The 20,691-nt window shown below is 32.1% G+C and overlaps 2 protein-coding genes and 1 long non-coding RNA gene across 4 annotated transcripts in view; 2 read left to right on the top strand and 1 right to left on the bottom strand.

The window, feature by feature from the left end:
* LOC106054196 (spindle and kinetochore-associated protein 2-like) overlaps positions 1–3,696 on the top strand; it is a 16,966-nt gene extending 13,270 nt beyond the window's left edge. For both annotated transcript variants that reach the window (XM_056007270.1, XM_056007271.1), the window contains one exon: positions 440–3,696. In XM_056007270.1, coding sequence (XP_055863245.1) covers positions 440–499 — 60 coding nt within the window. In that variant the 3' untranslated portion in view covers positions 500–3,696. The remainder of the gene's footprint in view (positions 1–439) is intronic.
* LOC106054195 (TLC domain-containing protein 2-like) lies at positions 1,555–20,691 on the bottom strand. Its single transcript, XM_013209965.2, has 4 exons — positions 20,396–20,691; positions 16,703–16,785; positions 16,130–16,212; positions 1,555–7,687 (listed from the first exon to the last, which is right to left on the bottom strand). The coding sequence occupies exons 1-4, from the start codon at positions 20,653–20,655 to the stop codon at positions 7,184–7,186; spliced, it is 930 nt and encodes a 309-aa protein (XP_013065419.1). The 5' UTR covers positions 20,656–20,691; the 3' UTR covers positions 1,555–7,183.
* LOC129922198 (uncharacterized) lies at positions 12,207–14,135 on the top strand. Its single transcript, XR_008774173.1, has 3 exons — positions 12,207–12,552; positions 13,406–13,510; positions 13,623–14,135. It is a non-coding gene; the product is annotated as an uncharacterized LOC129922198 (long non-coding RNA).

Genomic DNA, 20,691 nt, shown 5'->3' with positions numbered 1-20,691 from the left:
CTAGAAATAGATTGATAGTCACTGCCTAGCTACTATTAGGTCTTCTGTAAAATTATACTTGTTTTCCTGGTCTCATGAGGAGACAGGTTTTGATGAGATCCACTGAGAATTGGAAAAAAAATGATCATCTTATTATGAGGACCAAACAAAAGATTTTGTTGAAACAAATAAAAATGTGTATGGTTAGATTGAAGTTTGGTAAAACCTTATGATTTCATAAATAGTCAGAAATGAGATTGTATTTTTGTTAGGCCATTCAAACATGAAATTCAGAATTGAAATCTCAAGCTTTTGAGTACCACAATGTAAGCCATTTGTATTACAAAATCCATCAATAGCCATTTTCATTACCTGATGTCACCAGGCCAGGCAGTACATATCTTTCCATCTTAACTTGCCTACTATTTAAAATTAATGTTTTAATTTCCTTGCTCTACAGATATTACGATCTCTAAAACTTTGTGAGATCAGCCGAGCAGGAGATGTGAAATTGACATGAACAAGGTTGACAGGATTTGTTATATTTTATTATTGAAACACTTTGGGGCGGCTTGCAGCTTCTCATATTTTTTGTACTATAATTATAACAAATGTTACATGTAATTGTTATTTTAGCATACATTTAACAAAATGTCTTCAAGTCATTTATGATGATTACATAACCAAAAATGTAGTGAGATTTTGAGGGTGTGAATGTCAACGAGTTGTTTTTGTGTGAAAGATTTCATTTTGGCAATGCAAGACAAATACTGTATGTGATGAGTCATTGCATTAACATTTAAGTCTTCTCATTCCTAGCTATATGAATCAATCAAATAAAGGACAATTTATCTAATTTTTTAATTTATAACTCACATTTACTTATATCTAAACAATTTATTTCTTTAAAATACTTTGTAGATATTACTTATAAAGATGTGTTTTTCTTTTATTAAATTAAAATAATGACAGTATTTATATTTTCATGGCAGTTTTTTTTTAATGACTATTGGTTCGAAAAAATTCAACACATTTTAGATCTAAGTCAGTTTTTGATTAAAATAGCTTGAAGAGAACATTACAAAACAAACAACTTCCAATATGTTATTGGTCTGCTTCACATTTTCTTGTCACAAAACCATTTAGTATCATCTCAGTTTTAATTAAAATATTATAAAATAATAATTCATAGTTATCAAATTATTTTTGAACAAGTTCTAATAGAATTCATTGATTAGAATCAAGAAAGAACAAATTTATTTTTGTACCAGATAGTGAACATATTATCTCTGCTAGAATTTACTCCTACTTGTCCTTTACGTCTAATGTTTTAGTTCTATTTTTGTTTGTTTAAAAAGAAAGTTCTCTCAAATAAAGATTAAACAAAAGTTGATTAGTTAATCCATATTACTGGTAGTGTACAGTTATTGTAATTTGATTACTTATGCATCTACTCTACTTTTTAAATACTTTTGAGGTTCTGTATCTGATGAATATACATTTTGTTACAGTTTGTACAAAACATCACTATACATATTGGTATCTGTGCAGTTTGCAATAAGTGGAAAACAAGAATTCATCATTAAATCATTTATTATAGTTGTGTATAACAGAAATTAGGATTTAAATAAAATTATCCTGAAGCAGAAAAGAATCCAACTGGAAAGCAATGCTTAAAAAAAACAATTCAACAGTTGTCTTTAACAGTGCAAAGGTTAGGTCACCAAACAGCCACGTCTCACCAGTCAACCAATTACACATCATCATAGCTCTCATACTCAAGCACCACTTCAAGCCACATGTCATTCACTATCAAGCTCTTGCAATCCTAAGCTCAGAGATGTCATTAAATTTGTAGCAACACCTGTTGCTGTACTGGTCTACTTGACCTGGATCAATAAACCAATTAGAGCCATACTGTAGTCTTTCCTTAGCAATTATAAGCATGACAGTTATATTTAGTTTGTTTTATACAATTAAATGATGACAGACAGGGTGCTATGAACATTTTCAAACAATGAGAATTTCTAATGCTTTGACCTGAGCGACAGGCCTAGATGTTTTATAGATCTACATTTCTGCAGACCATACTAAAAGAATAGTATATTAGATACATGCACATTCTATGATATTATTGTCTTAAGAATTTCTAAAGACTAAAAATAATTTTAATGTAAAGCCCCAACTAATGTGAAATATAAATATGGTAAATGTCTAAAAATAATGAAGACGTGTCTGGTCTATCATTAACATCTTAACTTCTATAATGTAATAGCAGATTTATTACAATTAATAGTTCTATTTCTCATAAAGCAAGGAACAATGCAAGCTATTATACCAAAAAATAATGACAAAAATGTTTCTTTATGACTTTGTAGTGGAAGTACAAGTCAATGGACGTACATTTAAAACACTGTAACAAACTATGATTCACATGTATACACAAATACATCTGCATGTTTATATATATTTATATATCAAGTTAGTAGAGCAATATGCATAAATATGTATGTATGTTTGTATAGACTAGATGATTCCAGTTTAAGAAATAGAAAGTCCAGTGTATAATGAACATCATTATAACAGCAACCAAAGAAAATAAACCAGAAGAATTAGTAAAAAAAAAATCTGCTATTAGACCTCGCAAACTATAGGGCAGATGATGTTAAGGTCATCTGTTTCTTTGGTTAGTGAGCAGGGTGTCATGTGGCCAGCACAACAACTAAACGCCTTTACTTTCCCAAACTAAAGTCAGGTACCCATTAGAGCTGAGATTCAATCCCAGGTTCAAAAGCCAAGGGCTTAACCACTAAGCTACCACAGCCCCTATTAGTGTATATGCCAAGGTATAAACATACACCGAGGTCAAGAACTTCAATTATACAAATAGCCGACTATATTCATTTTGTCTATTTTCTTCGACGAGTTCCTAGTAAAAAGTATTGACTGAGCTAGATTAAAGAGCTGAACATTTCAAAAGAGGTTGACTACATTTGATCAGGTTGAGAGAAGAACTTACAAAAGAGGAATATATGTTTGCTATGGAGGTAGATGGCTCAGCAGGTCATTGTGTAGGAATACTCTTTTTTTTTTTAAACTAGAAAAGCAAATCAGTATATTGCTAATAAGAAAAGATTGATTTTATTCAAACCGAGACCAAAATCAGAAACAAACAATTTCCAAGTTTCTTGGTTATACAAGAATTAAAATATTTCAGAGCTAACTGAAACAATATATTTTGTGTCAAATTATTTAATTTCAATATTTATCAGATGGAAACATTTCTTTGTTCATAACTTGATTATATAAACAAAAATGTTTACTCCTTTCCTTTGCAATGAGAAGTAGAAAATCAGATACATAACTTTTCCATTTAAAAAAATATATTTAGTAATTTTGTTTCTTTATCATTTGTAAAAGTAATCCTTTTTTTCTTCCTTTTCTTGTTATTTAATTTTGTTTTGTTTACTTTTCAATGTTTTGGAGAATGTCTGTGCTACAATTTTTCTTTTAAAGTTCTATATGTTAATGCAAAACTGGGCCTTAAATGTCTATAAAATTTACATATTTCTTGCAATATACAGCTTAAAAATTTAGTAACAGAGCCATTTAAAATAAGAGAGTTGGCCTATTAATCAATACAATACATAAACCTCTAAGTAATATTTCCTTATCTCATTTGAAACAAACTGAAAACAAAAATATTAGAAAAGAAAATTTAACAAAAGTATCACAGTGAATGACCAGGCATTCAAGTTCTGACAACCATTCCCATAGTAGTGATAGCTATTGAACATAAATAAAACATATGCTATGCATCATCATTTCAGAATACAATTGTTTATTAAGACCTATTTTGTAAAGTTTAAATATCTAAATGAGAATAAAATAAATATGCAACATTATAGATTTAATGCCAAATCGAGGACAAAGTAAACCACAGCTGTGAATAGAATTCTGTACTGAGTGGCATCAGCAAATTTGAGAACAATTAGACATTTACTATCTTTGATCATCTCCACACTACTATTTGGTTTTCATTAAACCTACTGCACAAGGTGACTAGCTAATTGCACAAGGAGACTAGCTTACAACACATGATGTAAGGAGACATGTGTAATTTAATTAGTAGCTGTACTTTCTATACAACTTAAGTCCAATGTTGCTGTGACATTAACATTCTACTGATGTTCTAGTAAAGGTCTCTCTAATGAAAAGAAATGACAAAAACTGAAATTGCACCATCTATTAAAAAAACAACTTTGCTCTCATTTATGACAGACACGTTTAAAAAATTAAAAAAAGAACATTTGAACTGCAATGGATGCTTTGCAGTACAGGTACAGCTAAAAACAATACCAGCTTCCTAAACATTGCACAGGAACATATGAAGAAGTTAAAATCAACTCAATGAACTCCAGATACAAAAAAAAAAAAATTACATTTCCAGCTAAAGATTTTTATATAGAATAATATTCTGATTAACATAAATGGACAATAAAAATGCTTTACATCTACAGCAATAAAATAATGAACAGCATGGTTAAAAAAAAAATTAAGATTCAGTCTAAAAAGTCTCTATTTGAAAGTCAGGCAGCTGTTGTTTTTTTAAAGCTTATAAAACATGTCAATATTGACACATTTGAAATGATAAAGTAAAATGTAGAATTGAAAAAAAAATATTTAAACAACACATTTCCAGTTTAGACTACATATTTTGTTTAAAAATTAAAAAAAAAACAAAAACAATTTGCTTAAAAGTACAGTACATTGGGTGAATCATACATTGTTGAAGTCAATAAAAATGAATACATATATATATTTTCAGAAAATGACTACATAATTATAGAGTATCTTTAAATATAAATATATAGACAGTGCATACCAATGCAATATTATTTATAATGTATACATTTGATTATTGTCATAAACTTGTTTAAACATATTTGTTTTATTATGAGCTCTTCATTATATACATTCTTATGGTGAAAAACAAAACAAAAAAAAGTACATAATATATATATATAGATCCAAAGTTCAATGTTTCAGTTTTCTATTAGAGATCCAATTTATAGAATGTATTGTAGCCAGATTGTTGTTGAGAAGGTGCAGAGTTCAAGAATTTAATCCCATAAATTACATACTATAAATTACATGATGAAGCAAAAAGAAAAAAGTATTTGTTATTGTTAACACACCAAATGCTAAAAAAGGACTAAGATTAACATTTGTGTCTTCTGAAAACAATCCATTAGCCTACTAAGCATAAAAAAAATGTTTTATTTTATTATTATAATGTTTTTAATTTAAAACCAGTTTTCCAAAATAAATGTTATTTGCAATAATATTTTTCTTCTTTTTAATCTATCCTTTTTATTATGTATTTGTAAAAAAAAAAAAATTCAAAAAATAGATTAACATAATTAGCAATTGAAACAACAACAAAAAGGTCTAAATACACTAAGGTAACAATAAGAAAAAGGAAACCATCTCAAAAATATTTTTGTTCAAATAGCAGAACAAAATTGATGGAAATTCTTTGGAGGAAAAAAACATTTTAGTAAACGGATTGTCTAAAACTTGTTTTACATTGATGACTGGTGTAAAAACAATTCTTAACAATGAAAAGCAGATTTAGAAATAATGTATATTGGTACAAGACTACACTGTGGTGAACACTTCATATTAGAAACTATTATTAAACAAAGCTACTTAACATATTAGAAAAATGACCAGAAAAGGATATTAAGTATAAATAAAATGTATAAATAATACATATAAAATCATCACTATTTTTAACTGTTTTATTTTCAATATTTTAAATTTTTTATTTCGTGCAACAAAAAAAAGTTAATAATTATATAATTATGTAAATCTGTATTCAAAGTAATTTAAATTAGCTGTGAGACAATTTGATGACTTTTATGATAATTATTATAAAGTCATTTTTTCCTTTAAACCTTTAGTTGTAATTAAATCTAGTATTTAACAAGCAAAATATAAAAAATATTTTTTTTAAGCAGAGCTTATTTAAAGGAGGAGTAACTCCACCCTAAAAATTATATTTATCAATAATGTACAAGTTATTTCTCTTATTTGATATCAAAGAAAAAAAAAATTACCGGTACCAATAATTAATTGACTCATTGTTTTTTTTTTTTTTGATTCATGTTTTGTTTGCTACGATTAAAAGTTGTTTAAAGTATCAACAAGAATGCACAAGGAAGAAATAGCTTTAACAATTATTTAAGGGGACTAAACCAAACAAATTTAGCCATATCCGTGAATAATGAAGGATTAGTTTCACTTGTTGGTATCAAACAAAATAATTAATTACCAGTTATTAATTGCCTAATTGGTTACTTTATTGATTCATGTCTTGTCTATGCCAATGAATAATTGTGTGAAGTTTCAACTTGATCCCAGAATGGGTGTGGGAGAAATAATGTGTAAACAATTTTACGAGACAGAGTGATTTGATACAAGCTTTTTAAAAGAAAAGATTCAAATAAAAGCAATGCCCCAAACAAATGAGCACATAGTTTAAGGATGGCAAAATATTTCACTTCACATTTCTGTCTTCTGTCTATCTATTAGTGACAAGTGGATAGAGCTAATTTATAAGAAGAAACGAAGAAAAAAAATTTAGTGTAAATTTGAAAAGCCTCATTTTGTTCTTGTCTTCAGAAATAGTGTATATATTATTTAATATCATTATTTAAAAGTTATAACTTAAAACTATGAAAAATTGAGATTTCTTTTGATAAAAAAAAAGAATTTTAAGAATAATAATTGAGTATTGAAAACTTTATGTAAAAGTTATGTCAGTCATAAAGCTTTCTTACAATTTGTATGTTCTGCTTGGAAAGACAATTATAATTGAGCCCTAACCACCTACAGTACAACAGGGGCGATAGAACGCAGCATTAGAATTCCAAAATCAATTACATTATATCTGATGCATCTGAAACATGTTCAGGAAACCATATACTAAACTGGGCCAGTTAGTATTTGGTAAATATTGAAGTACATAAAATATATGATTTACAAAAAAAAAATAATTATATAATTACATTTCATCAGAACACATTTCTAGAACTAAAAGTATTCTAAAAATATGTTTCAACACACCTCGAACCTCAACCCCATCTTCCTATAAAATAATGGTTAATGGACAGAATTAGTTTTGAAACATTTACAGGTATCAGTCCTCTTTCTTGGTGAGCAGGTTACTTTCTTTTAATGATGGTTTGTACCCATTGACTAACACATGACCGTTGCTAGATTTCCCATTTGAAGAATGGAGATTTTCGCAGACAGCAGAGCTCGCTGTCTTCAACCCACCAATCTTTTTTTCAGGCCCGCGCAACATATCGCTCTTCAGCAGTCGCCAGAAAAGTATAACATTGAGGACATCCATCACAAAGATGCTGAGGCAGATGCCCACATAATACATAGCTGACACACGGTGCCGCCATACAAAACAGCAGTAGGTGATCATGGACAATGGGACGCCCCTGAACACAATAAATGTGGTCAGGTTCAAATACTTGATGGCAAGATACTTGGGGCTGTCGTATGGTGTTTTGACCATTTGAAGCAGCTTCCTCCAATGAAGAAAAAATGAGTTGACCTCGACACTTAAGGCTATGATGTTGAAGCCTATATGTGCTCGAATGTGAACATTGTAGTAAAACATGCTAGCCACCTGGAAATTGAAAAAAATTGGAATTTAAATTGAAGAAAAGACAAAATGGACACCCAAATGAAATACATCTGATCATAAAATTATAGAAAATCATTGCCATTTTTTCTCTGGTATACTGAGCCAGTGTGTGAATGGTGTTCTGCATCAAGTCAAGTATGTGAGTCGCAAGTTGTTGCCTCAGGAGCAGAGGTATTCCATCATCGAGAGAGAAGGTTTGGCTATCGTATTTGCCATTAGGAAACTAGACAAATACATGACGGGCAAGAAATTCCACCTTCAAACTGACCACAAGGCCTTGGCGTACCTTCGGAGCACGAACTTTACGAACCACCGTGTTACGAGATGGGCTCTGATGCTCCAGGACTACACCTTCGACTTGTGCCACATCAAAGGAGAGGACAACATACTAGCGAACTTGTGCTCAAGACTGGTGTGTTTCTCATAAAAGACTATTTTACTATAGTTATTGCTTGATGTTTAGGTATATTTATGTAATATTTACTGCTTGTTTTTATTATGCATTACAGTGTTATAATATTTTTAGGATGGATGTTGTTCTTTGCGGAAGCATCCGTGTGAATAGATATTTATTATTGATTATCTGAAGTTTGTATCTTTGGCTTCAGGTCTTGACATGGGTCCTAATTTCTTTTGCTTATTCCAGTTGTCTAATACTTAAGTTTTTAAATGTCTTTTTAAAGACTGGACTTGACAAGATCCAGTTAGGGGGAGAGGGGGGATGTCATGCGCATCTTCTTTTGATGTTTTCCTTGGTGTACCATAAGAGATTGTGAGTTTTGTTTCTAGGACGCGCTTTTGTTGATGTCATTTTGCTTCCTTGCTTTGCTTCTGTTGTGTGCTGAGGCTGGATCTCTTGTAAGAGTTTCTCTTCTGTGTTTTCTTCCCCAGTATTGGAGTGTTATGACTCTACATTGCGCACTGTCATTTGGTGCGATATTGTGTACCATAGGACACGATGGAGAAACAGAGGAGAGATGAAAAACAAGAAGGCCTGAGATGTGATTATTAGTTTGGCTCTAGATGTAGTTTATAATTGATTATTAAATGTTCTGTTTTATATTCCTTTCGTTGAGGTTAATTGCTAAGTTATAGCTATTGGTATCAGAAGTGGGATTCTCAACGTAAGTGGGAAGAAGGTCTTTGTACACGACCATTACAACATTGAATTTTCTTTTCCGATAACCCAGCGTAAGTTTTGGTAGGCCAACATAAGAAAGATACTGGATGGCGTCAATGAAAACACTTGGTCAGCTTTCATTGATAGAACTTAGACGAGAACTCAGATGTAGAGAGCTGAAGGTAAGCGGCAACAAAGAGATGCCCATGGAGCGTCTGAAGCAAAGCATCATAGATGAACAGGATCCAGACACCTATTTATTCGAAATAGAACCCGATACGGGGGAGAATTGGAAATGAATTAGGTAATAAACTGAGCTCAATAGAATCCTTGGTGTCTGAATAGACAGTTTCAAACAACAATTAAGAAATGAGGTAGCTGAATTAAGGTCTCAAATGGTGGGGGATGTTGATTCTAAAATTCAACAATTATGAAAGAAATGAAGGCGGAGCTGCAAAAGAAACAAGATGCGGGTGCCACTGTGACTGAAATGACAGGGAAGATTAAACCACTGGTGTTTGACAGCTCTGTGTCTTGGTGTATCGATTACAATTCAAAGCGACGGAGCAAATCAACAGATGGGATACCAAGGCACTCAGAGGCAAGGCAGCAGAATTGTTACAGACTGTGACGGATCGGACGGACTACGATGCCATGGTCAAAACAATGGAATTACGATACGGCTATGAACACCTGCAGGAAGTTTTCAGGATGCAATTAAAGAATCAAAAACAGAAAAGCGAAGAGACATTACAGGAATTAGCAGCAGACATAGAATGTCTCACTCGTCTTGCTTATCCATCGGCAACACAGGAATTTTTTTATGTTCTGGTCACAGATGCCTTTATAGATGGAGTGCGAGATTCTGAACTTAAGAAGGCCATCCGAATATTTACGGAGGAATTGTAACATGTTGTTCCAAGGCCAAGGCTGTGCATCAGAACGTCAACTGCTACGATTCTACGGGTTTAGGGAGCAAGGACGGGCAGCCCAGGAAATCGAAACTCCGAGAATAAAGACTCCTTTCAGAGTGTTGGAGCAAAGCAGAACCTTGAGAGTGCAGGGAAAGATTGGCGTTGGTTCTTATAGGTTCCTCTTGGACACAGGGGCTATGCGGTCAATAGCTGGACCCAGTCTGACTGGTGATCAGGAAATAATACGAGTGAATGGCTAAAATCTTAAAATGACAGGTGGCGAACTGTTACCTATATTAGGACAGATACGCTTAATTTTGAAATAGGAAGTCAACCATTTAGTCATGATTTTCTGATCGCCAATGTTGTAGACGATTGCATCCTTGGTCTGGATTTTATGCAGGAATTAGGTCTATCTCTAAACATTGGAAGTGGAACTGTACAATATGGACACATAGAGTTCCCATTGCTTGATGATGGTGTGGAAGGCATTCAGGTGAAATGAATCGAACATACGACCATACCAAAATGGTTTAATCTGCCAGTAAACAGGTATCATAAAAGGGACAAACTGATGTGGGACAAATTGGAAGGCCAGCTACATTGGGATAAACTGGAAGGCCAGCTACATCCTAGAAGAGCGGAGAATGAAACATCAACCAATCATTGTAGTTACAAGGAAAGTGTTGGTGGTGGCAGCGCCGTCGATGATCATAATTACAAGTCATATGAGTCTAGCTTTCAAGATAAAGAAAGTGGCAACTTTTTCAACGATAAGCGCAGACCTGAAAAGAAAATGCTAGATGAAGAAATTAGAGGCGCGACCTATAATGAGAGTGAAACTATTGCTTTCGATGTCATTGATATGAATGCTTCAATGGGCATGACCAACGTTGGGTCTGTGTCAAATACTTCTGTTTATCTACCAAGTCTAACTGCAGATAGAAAATTAATAAGAACTGTACGTGCGGCACCTTGAATGAACAATGCAAATGCCAGAAAAACCATCAACAGGTCTAGACTTGACAAACATGTGTACATCTGCCTTCACAAAGCAGAGTAAAAGATGAATCCATTTCAGCGGAACCTGGACACTGATAATGTGGTTAATGGATCTGTGTGGATAGGCATACTTTCTGGAGATAGCTGAAAATGATTGTGTTTTATGACCTGGCCTCCAGTGGGACTATAACTTTCTTGCCAGAACTTCATCTGCACTGACAATTCTGCTGCCCTGTCGTAAATCTGGGCATATTCGGGACAAACATAACTAAGTAGGGGCAGTGTTGTGACTCTACATTGTGCACTGGCTCGATTCTATCAGGTGGTGTTTATTGGGTCTAGGGTATGCCGGGTCCCCACCTGAATGTTGGTTATTAACTTTCTGCCGGGGTTGTAATTTAGCCGTGGCTCGTCTGCCTTGGCACCCCTAACATTATAACAAGTAATTTGTTAAATGAGTATCAATAGCAACTACAACAACTAGCAACGTATACTTTTGGATAACCAGGTTTCATATGACAAACAAAGGTTTAATGAATTAATGATACAATGAGACCAAAATAATGAATAAATATCATTAGTGCATTTACAAGGTTAGTATATTATAAGTTATATTCAAAATAACATAGCAGAACTTAATATCAGTGTCACAACTCAAAGCTCACAACCTAAAACCATGGAGGCACAACCCATCCATCCGACCAATCAAGCTTAACTCCAACAGAGTCCCAAGCCTGCGTCCCTATTAAGAAAATACATATTCCTAGAGATCGCCGTCCACACGATCAAAGGAACAACGAATTTGGAGCTACACCACGAAGACTAATAAAGTAAATAACTGACTTACCCAATACTGGGGAAGAAAACAGAAGAGAAGCTCTCACAAGAGATCCAGCCTCAGCACACAAAAACAGAAGCAAAGCAAGGAAGCAAAATGACATCAACAAAAGCGTGTCCCTAGAAATAAAACTCACAATCTCTTATGGTACACCAAGAAAAACACCAAAAGAAGATGCGCATGACAGTTAATACATCTCATTTTCAATAAGATAAATCTGATGACCCTATGTCCACAAGGACAAGATTGAACACAAACTACTCATATACATAATACAATATAACTTAATTTCATTAATAGACATAACATGAAACTTATTTACTGATGGACCTTGATATAAGCTTGCCTCCTCTTCTCTTTTATGTTTTCAAAAAAAAAAATATTTTTTTTTAAATTCTCTAATAGGAAAAAGTAAATAAACCCTCTTTCATTCTCCAATCTTCTGTTTAAAAAACTTGAGCTTCGTGAAACCAATACATGTGTAAACTTCCTGTTTACACATATCTTGAAACCTTGCTGCGTACACTATGTGACACAAGATGTCAAAGTAAAAAAAAACAAAAAAACAACAAAACATATATATATATATATAGATTATAGATATATGTGTGTATCCCCTTCGAATAATGGGTTGGTAGACATAGTCACGTGATTTGGGCACGGCAGACATATTGGTGGTAAAAATCTGGTTTCTATGCACAATCAACAAACGCTTTCCCTTTTAGGCACTTACTGTGACTTACCATGGATGAGTCGAACAAAGAAAGATATAGTAAGAAAATTTCAGAAATAAATAATATTAATCCTTACACTTTAAAAGCAAGCCTGTGTAATAAAGAAAACGATTTGCTGCCCTCCTTGTGACTGTGTTATCCAGATCTCTTCACTTATTATCGTGTAACGTCTTGTTCTACCTGACTACTGGACTGACTGAAAGTGCCTGGCTTACACAATCACAAAGGATGAATTCAAGGTAGGAGTTATACTTTAGTTATAGATCTAGATCTACGTTAGAAGTGGATTTATTCTATTTATTGTTAAACCTAGATTAGATCTAGATCTACTAATCTAGACTAAGTTAACATTAGACTCATTAGTAAGTTAGACATTAGATCTAGCTAGATCTAGACATCTCTAGTATTTATTTAGACTAGATTTCACTAGATCATTAGATATATGATTAGATCTATATTTTTTTTTACATAAATGTAGTAAATTATAATAGACTGAACAGACTCTATTATTATTGTCTAGGACTAGATAATTTTGTGACTAGATCTAGAATCTTCTAGATCAACTAATCAACATTATTATGATTATTGTAACATATAATAATGTTCATATATTGTGATAGATCTACATTCTACAACTACTCAAGTCTTCAAGGTCTAGATCTAGTTACTTACATAGTATTCTAGATCTAGAATATATTATATGTAGACTTTGTAACTTTGTAGATCTAGATTAGATTCTAGATCTATATCATACTATATGTCTATATATTATATATATACAAAACCTGGATGATGTCTCAGACTAGAGTTTAGCCTACATACTAGATTAGATCTAGCATCTAAACCAAAGAAAACTTTACTATCCATTTTAGATCTAAGTCTAGGGCTGAAGACTTTTGATTTTTTTGTTTCTAGGACTAGGCTCATCAGGACTAGTAACTTGTCGATAAATCTAATGGTCCTTGAACTGATACTAGTTCTGTGTTTCTTTTACAATTCTCAAATGCTCCGAAATCCAAGCAATTTTTTATATTACAAAAGCTCTACTTCTATTATTAAAATGTTAACGCTATTTTTACTTAATGTCTACAGGCTTACAAGACTTAAGCAGCCTACAACCAGTTCCTAGATGGCTGGGTTCAAGATGTTATGGCTTATAAACCACACAACTACCCAAATACTGTTGTACTAGAAAAGGTAATTAATTAATATTGTTATATAATGATAGTCATAGGTATTTACATGTATATGAGACCAATGTCTTGATATGTACAGGTATTTTTAATTATTTTATTTTTCTTTTAAATAGGTTCTTCACTCTCAGCGGTTAGCAGAAAAGGTATTGCAGCCCTGGATAGTAATAAGTCAAGATGGTATTATTCTATCAGCCCAATGTTCTTGTATAGCTGGACTTGGCGAGTCTGCACTCATGTGGCAGCCACTTTATTTATGCTGGAAGCCAACACCAGAGTAAAAGAGAGTAATAAAGACAGTTACAGGAGTGTCATCTTACTGGACGAATCCATCAAAGCTTAAAAAACTTTTGTCAACTAAGGTTTCTCAGATTGATTTCACCTCATCAAAAACAAAAAAAAAAGTTAAATTTGATTCTCTTGTGGACAACATCGCTTCTAAAAATATAAATTCAAAGGCTATTAAATCCAGAGAAACTATAAAGCTTAGTATACATTCTTTTAATTCATTTATTGAAAGTAATGAGATAACACCTTGAGGTGTTATTCCAATCAGATATTTTACTGTGTTGTTGAAAGAATAAGTTTGTGCCTGTGCTTTAATGCTGCTAGGTCTCTCAATGAAAATTTCAAAACAGTCATTTATTACTGGGATGTAAAATATTTTACTTTCACTTTCCTGCCATAAGTATGAATAAATTCTTTGGGCATTGTCTTTCTGAGACTCTCCTTATTAGGCCAGGAAATCAAATCGAACATGTTGACATACATAAGATATAAAACGTTTATGAAGATCTTAGAGGCAGTTGTGGGATGAATTTTAAACATATCAGCTAATACATAGGCAGGTTTACCTAGAATATTTGTAATAATGTGTGTTAAAAAAATAATTTGTGTACATTCATAATTAAGGTAGTTAAATTAAATTATATATATGTGTAAATGTGAGACAGTGCCTGTATTATATCCAAGCTATCCAATGAGAAATATTTATATAATTTAATATATAGATATATTTATTCAAATCATTTATTCAAATCATATAATGCATTCATTTATTTGTGGAAATAAAAGAAATGAATTTAAATATTGTTTGTTTATTAATTATTATTATCTTAAATATTATCATAAGGTCTTTCAGGTTAACTTGTTTATTCAAATAAATCATTTTATTTCTAGATCAAAATCCTGTTCTATGTAACTGTTTGCATGACAATGGATGTCAAGAACTAGATCTATTTAAAAAAAAATAAATTATGATATATAAAGTATCTCAGTTATTTATTTATTCCAATCAAGATGTTTGCCTGGTCATGCATTTGGCGCGATAGACTTACCAATGGTTCCGGGTTCAAACCCTACCCATTCCCATCCCCTGTTGTCCTGCAGGAGGTTTGGAGTAGGAAGAAACTTCCAAAATGTAAAACATTTTACAATACAATTTAGTGGATTTAATTATATCTAGATAATAGTAGATAGAACTATATTAACTAGATAATACTATAAATAGTTTGTCCATCATGGCTGAACGCTTTGCACTGGGCTTTTGTGCTTCCTCAAGTGACTGGTGAAACCTGTGTTAGTCTGGAATGCTAGATTTCATATCACTTACTCCTATGGCTAATGTCAAAGTATATAATATGTTACAGATATAGATTATATTATATATCTTACTATAAAGGATTTATAGGTAAATCTAATCAGGCTACATTTAGTAGATCTACTGATCTGAATAATAATAATAAAAAAACAACAACAATAAAGTAACATGTAGATCAAATACAAGTTGAAAGTTAGTAACAATCTAATCAAGATCTATCTCTAGAATGTGTCTCCAATAAGTCTAGATCTAGACTTACAACGGTATCTAGAATCTAAAGCAAGATCTAATAATTAATACAAGTACAGATTATAAACATGCATCTAGATCGTGATAGTATTATTAATAGTCTGTAATAGATCTAGAATCTAGTCTAGAGCTTGAGTCTATATTTAATAAATAAATTCTACATAATAGTATACATAGGTTACCAGATCTACACACATACTTCACATAGACATAGTACTCTGACATCATAGTTATCTCTCGAGCTCTAGAATCTAGACTAGATTGACAAGAATCTATACTAGATTAGATTTAACTTTTTAAAAATGATTTCCACAAACTTTAAGCCAAGGTTTCCCTTCAACATATTTTGGGGTAAATCCTTTTCTGTTGATTGGTTTCAACCAAGAGAGAAATCTTTTTGGAAGTAATCTCTTCAACGCTAGTCTAGACTAGACTAGACTAGCGTTGAAGAGATTACTTTGCCATGAAGTTATTACTCTTCTAGTATTTGAGCACCCTTTCATGCAGCAGTAGCAAGGAATTTTGTTTAAATTAATGCAATAAAGGTGTAGAGATTATGTTTTGGAAACTTAAACCCGATTGTATTATTAGATCTAGTTACTCGTCTATAGTCAGAGTAAGGTAACTAGTGTAAACTTACAGACAAGATGGCGGATCAGCTTAGTACGCAGAAATTGTCGCGTCATATGTCTACCAACCCATTCTGAATGTCACATGCCAGTATGTGAGAGTACATATAATATATATTGAAAAAAAAAAAAAAGATCAACTTACAGCTATGTGATGAACTACAACTTCCCACATGATGAAAAACTTGTTATTTAGTATAAGATCCAACAGATCATAAAAGAAATAACCTGTTAAAAAAAAAACAGTAAGCATCAGTAATATTTTCAGCTTCCTTTCCCATTAAGTAGGTAAAAAAAATTATATTATATAAATATTATATCAACATTATTGTTATTTGCCATTTGTATGGCTGCTTGGCCATACAGTATGCGCGATGGACTGTCATTCCGACTTAACGGGCTCATACACTGCCCACTGCTATCCCCCATCATGCTATGTAAGGTTTGGACTTTGAAGAAAATCATTTTCAACTCTGAAGGTACATCCAATACATGTAAAACATTTGACAAACATTTATTATTAGTTATTTTTTTTTAACCATTAATGAAGGAAACATTAATCAAACTTTGTCAAGTGGTATTCCTAAAAATATTCAAAATGACATTTGAAGCTAAATTGAAAAATCTCTTTTTTTTTTTTTGGTACAGTCTTCACAGATTTGAGTAAATTGTTAATTAACACAATGTAGGTGGCTAAAATGTCTATATAGATACTGACCAGTTCCAAAACAAACACAGAAGTAGGTGACATAGTTAATGTGTTGCAGCAAACTGGAAAACATTTCTGGGTACACAATCATGCTAGAAGAAAAAAATGAGAAGTTTTAATTAAACAAACAAAAAAAAAAAAAAAAAGGCTGATACAGCAGTGTGTAAGGTCACCCATAAAAGAGTGTGTTTATGAACCTTTTTTCTGTTATAAAGATATAAAATAGTTTACAAGTTTTTTTGAAATAGCTCTCTCTTTGCATATCTAGGAGTTAAACAACTTTTCAAAACTGGAGCTAGGAGTGAATGGGTTTTAATGATTTAACTAAACATAACCCTATCCTAGTTGGCACTTCATGCTCAGTGATATGTTGCTTTCTTTTCTTTTTAAAGCTCGGAGCCACTTCCCTTGTTGTGTTGTCTTCTAATAAAAAATCAAATTAATTTCAACACTGTGCGTCAATTGAGAGACAGACATCAACTAATAAAAATCAATCTCAGAGCTAAAATAAAACAATATATCATTCTTTTTTTTTTTTTTTTTTTACAAATGGTTTTTTTTTTTTTACAAATGTAAATTCTAGATAAAAAAATATTTATCTCCTTAGTGACTGTCACAAATGTTTAAAGGTCTTTTAACCCAAGATTTTTAGATGGTAATAATCAATTACATTGTTATTATTGACTGCCATTAATTATGCTTAGAGACAATTCTCCATGAAAAACTTGTAGTTGGTTAGTCAGTACTTTCGCTGGTTATGTGGAGAATAGGGTAAAAAGAAGACTGATAAAGAGAGATAAAGTGAGAAAGAAGGCGATGAGGGTAGGTAGAAGGTCTAGAGGCAATATATATAAGCTCGCCAGCAAGATTTTCAAATAGGGCAGCAGATAATTTAAAATGAATATATAGGTGACAATTTCAAAAATACCCTATTTTAGTGACTTAAATTGTAGACTGTTTGTTTCCAGCCTTTCCTGTTCCTTAGTTGTTGCTCTTTTCTGCTAAAAATATTCCTATTTTAATAATATAATAATAAGAAACAAAAATTAATGAGCCTAGGAGGTAATGATATTCAATGCCTTTCGCAAATAAAGTTCTGTTCTTCCCAACATTTAGAATTTTAGAATATTTCTAAATATCTTAAAAGTCAATAGCAGAAAATGAATTATAATCCAACTCAGCGATAAGTACAGTTAATAATAAATTTACAAAAATATAAATCACTTGAATTTATAAATTGTACTTATTTAGCTCAATTTAAAAGGAAGCTTGACTGACAAAGAACTCAACAATGTCCAATGACTACTGATCCAAGACCCTGCCAAATGAGTATATAAGTATTTATAAAGTATAAGTAGCAATAGATCTAGATCTTCCTGCTGGTCAACAGAGAAACAAAATTTAAAAAGAAAGGTTGAAAGAAGAATTTTACCTTTGGAAGTTTACATTATTTAGAATAATATAATTTAGATTCAATTTATAATCATTTCAAGAAAAGCCTGAAGACTAAAAGAAAAAGAGGACATGATATATATCACATTATGATTTATCAGGTCATAATCAGGGTCTTAGATAAATATGTTAATATCTATAGATAGAGATCTATATAAATATAGATCCAGAATATAGAGGAGAGCCTAGAATCCTAGTAGAGATCAGGATCTAGAATCTGGACTAGGCACTATTTTCACCATGACTTGACATAGGTCTAGATCTGTCCTAGATTTAGATCATGTTTTTCTAAGTTAGCAACAAACTTTTACAAACTATAACAAAGTCACTCTTCACTCAGTCAGTTGAGAGTCAGTCAAGATTGTAAAACATAATTTAGTATCATTTAGTGATTTACACTACTGACTATAGTCTAGTAATCTAAAAAATAATATAGAAGATACTAAGACTAGTAAGACAGATACTCATGTCAGTCATGAGATAGGGACAATACTAATAGCGTCACACTCACCGCCTCACATTGACTAGACTAGAGTCTAGACTACTCTAGAAAGAGTGTCTCTAGAGACTAATGAGTTAAGTGAGATGAGTCCTAGTCCTAACTAGGCCTAGGATTAGGTCTTAGGATCATTTAGAATCTATAGTAGATTCTTATACCTGAACACAGACTTACAGGAACTAGGTCAAATTTTTATTTTATTTTTTTATTTGGTGAAGGTTTAACTTACAAAAAAACTGAAAGCAGATTCTTATTCTGCAACTAAAGGACTATAAAAATAGCTGTATTCCTTTGAATTACCACTCATAGTCAAGATTTTATTTTAAAATAAAGTAGGTCACTTCATGCTCCTATATTGAACACAGATTTTGGGCTTTCTCCTCACTTGGACAGTGAGCACCGTCATTGTACACCACTATGTAATTGCTAATAAATTATATCTGTGTTACTTAATTTTTTTAGATTGTATTAAAAGAAGTAGATTCACTTTTGCAATATGTATTTATAGTCTATTTCCTCTAACTGTAGTCTAACTCTCTCTATATATATATAGAATATATTAATATATATATATATATATATATATATATATATATATATCGTTTATTATTTATATACCTATGTAATCTATGTGTAGAAACAGACAGAAATAAATCTATATAAATTATATATCTGTAAATTAATTATTATAATTTAATAAACATGATATTTTCAACTAGGGCGACTAGGCTACATTGGCTACATGTATTTCCTCTGTCTTTCTTTTAATCCATCCAAGGACCCTCTTCTTGTTTTCATAATTTGGATGTTCGTTTTGTGACACATTAATGATTAACAAACCCTCCCTCCCATAGATGCTTATAATTCTTTTCATGACTCTATCCCACTTCCCTCCACTGCCTGTTTGATAGTTTGTGACACTAAACGCTTAAGTGTATACCTCTCCTCACTGCCAGCTCATCTGGAGTGATCACATGCAGTGGGCATGGTCTATGGCTTCAAATTAGCAGCCCGCACTTTTTCTTTCATTCATAAATTATATATTATAGATATCTCGATCTAGGTCATGCTTATTCATTGAAAAAATCATAGTTTTATTCATCCCAATAATATTTCTTATTATGATTTTGCTGTGTGCAATGAAGGAGAATGAGCTGAATTCATTATTATTCGTTGTACACCCCCTTATTAAATTTTATTTAACAGCTAACGGTATAAATGTGATTGGAATGTCTTTCTAAAGATGTTTGGAAGCTTATTTTGATATGCCCATCAGCCTACGATCAAACAGGCTCATAATATAGCCTTCATCCCTTATATGGGTATGAATTGCAGGGGGAGGTTAAAACAACAGCTTTACATACATGGTTACTGAGAATCTAAAAAACTGCCATCTTCTTTGGAAAAACGGAACAAAATTACCGGAACTTATCTAAAATTGGACATGCGCAGTTCTGAAACGTTGCTTTTTGCTCCAAACATAAAAACAAATGAATTACAAACAAAAAAAGCGACCCATTCATTGAAGGAGCATTCGACGGGGTGTCCAAAATATAAGAACCTACTATAGTTGATTTAGTATTTTTACTATTTAACTAATTTAAGTATTTTACCGATCATTATGATTAGGAAGACAGAGAAGTAGCTGGTAACTCGTGCTAATTTATTAAGGTTTAGACAGTTCAGATGTCAAACTAAAGCTTCATCAACTAGAATAATTAAGGGTTAGTCTTCTAGCGGTGAAATCTTACCAAGTCAAAGTCCATAAAGAAGTAATTAAAGCATGAACCCATGAAACATACAAATTTCTCCACTTCCACTCTTCATCTTTTAAAGATTTAGGAGGACCGTAAGATTTAACTATCCAATTCACAAGATTGAAAAACGAAATGGTTCCTATTATAAACATAAGACCGTGTCTTAGTTCTACAGATTCTCGCATGGCGGCGAAATCTTCTTCCTCGACATCCATTTCCAAGAAGTTGGAATCGTTTCCAACCGCCATTGCCATTGGCCTGACCGGAAGTTGAATTACAAGTTACCAACT

This window comes from Biomphalaria glabrata, chromosome 12 (assembly GCF_947242115.1).
Source record: "Biomphalaria glabrata chromosome 12, xgBioGlab47.1, whole genome shotgun sequence".
In the NCBI taxonomy this organism is placed as follows: Eukaryota; Metazoa; Mollusca; class Gastropoda; family Planorbidae; genus Biomphalaria; species Biomphalaria glabrata.
This window is presented reverse-complemented; position numbering and strand designations above follow the sequence as displayed.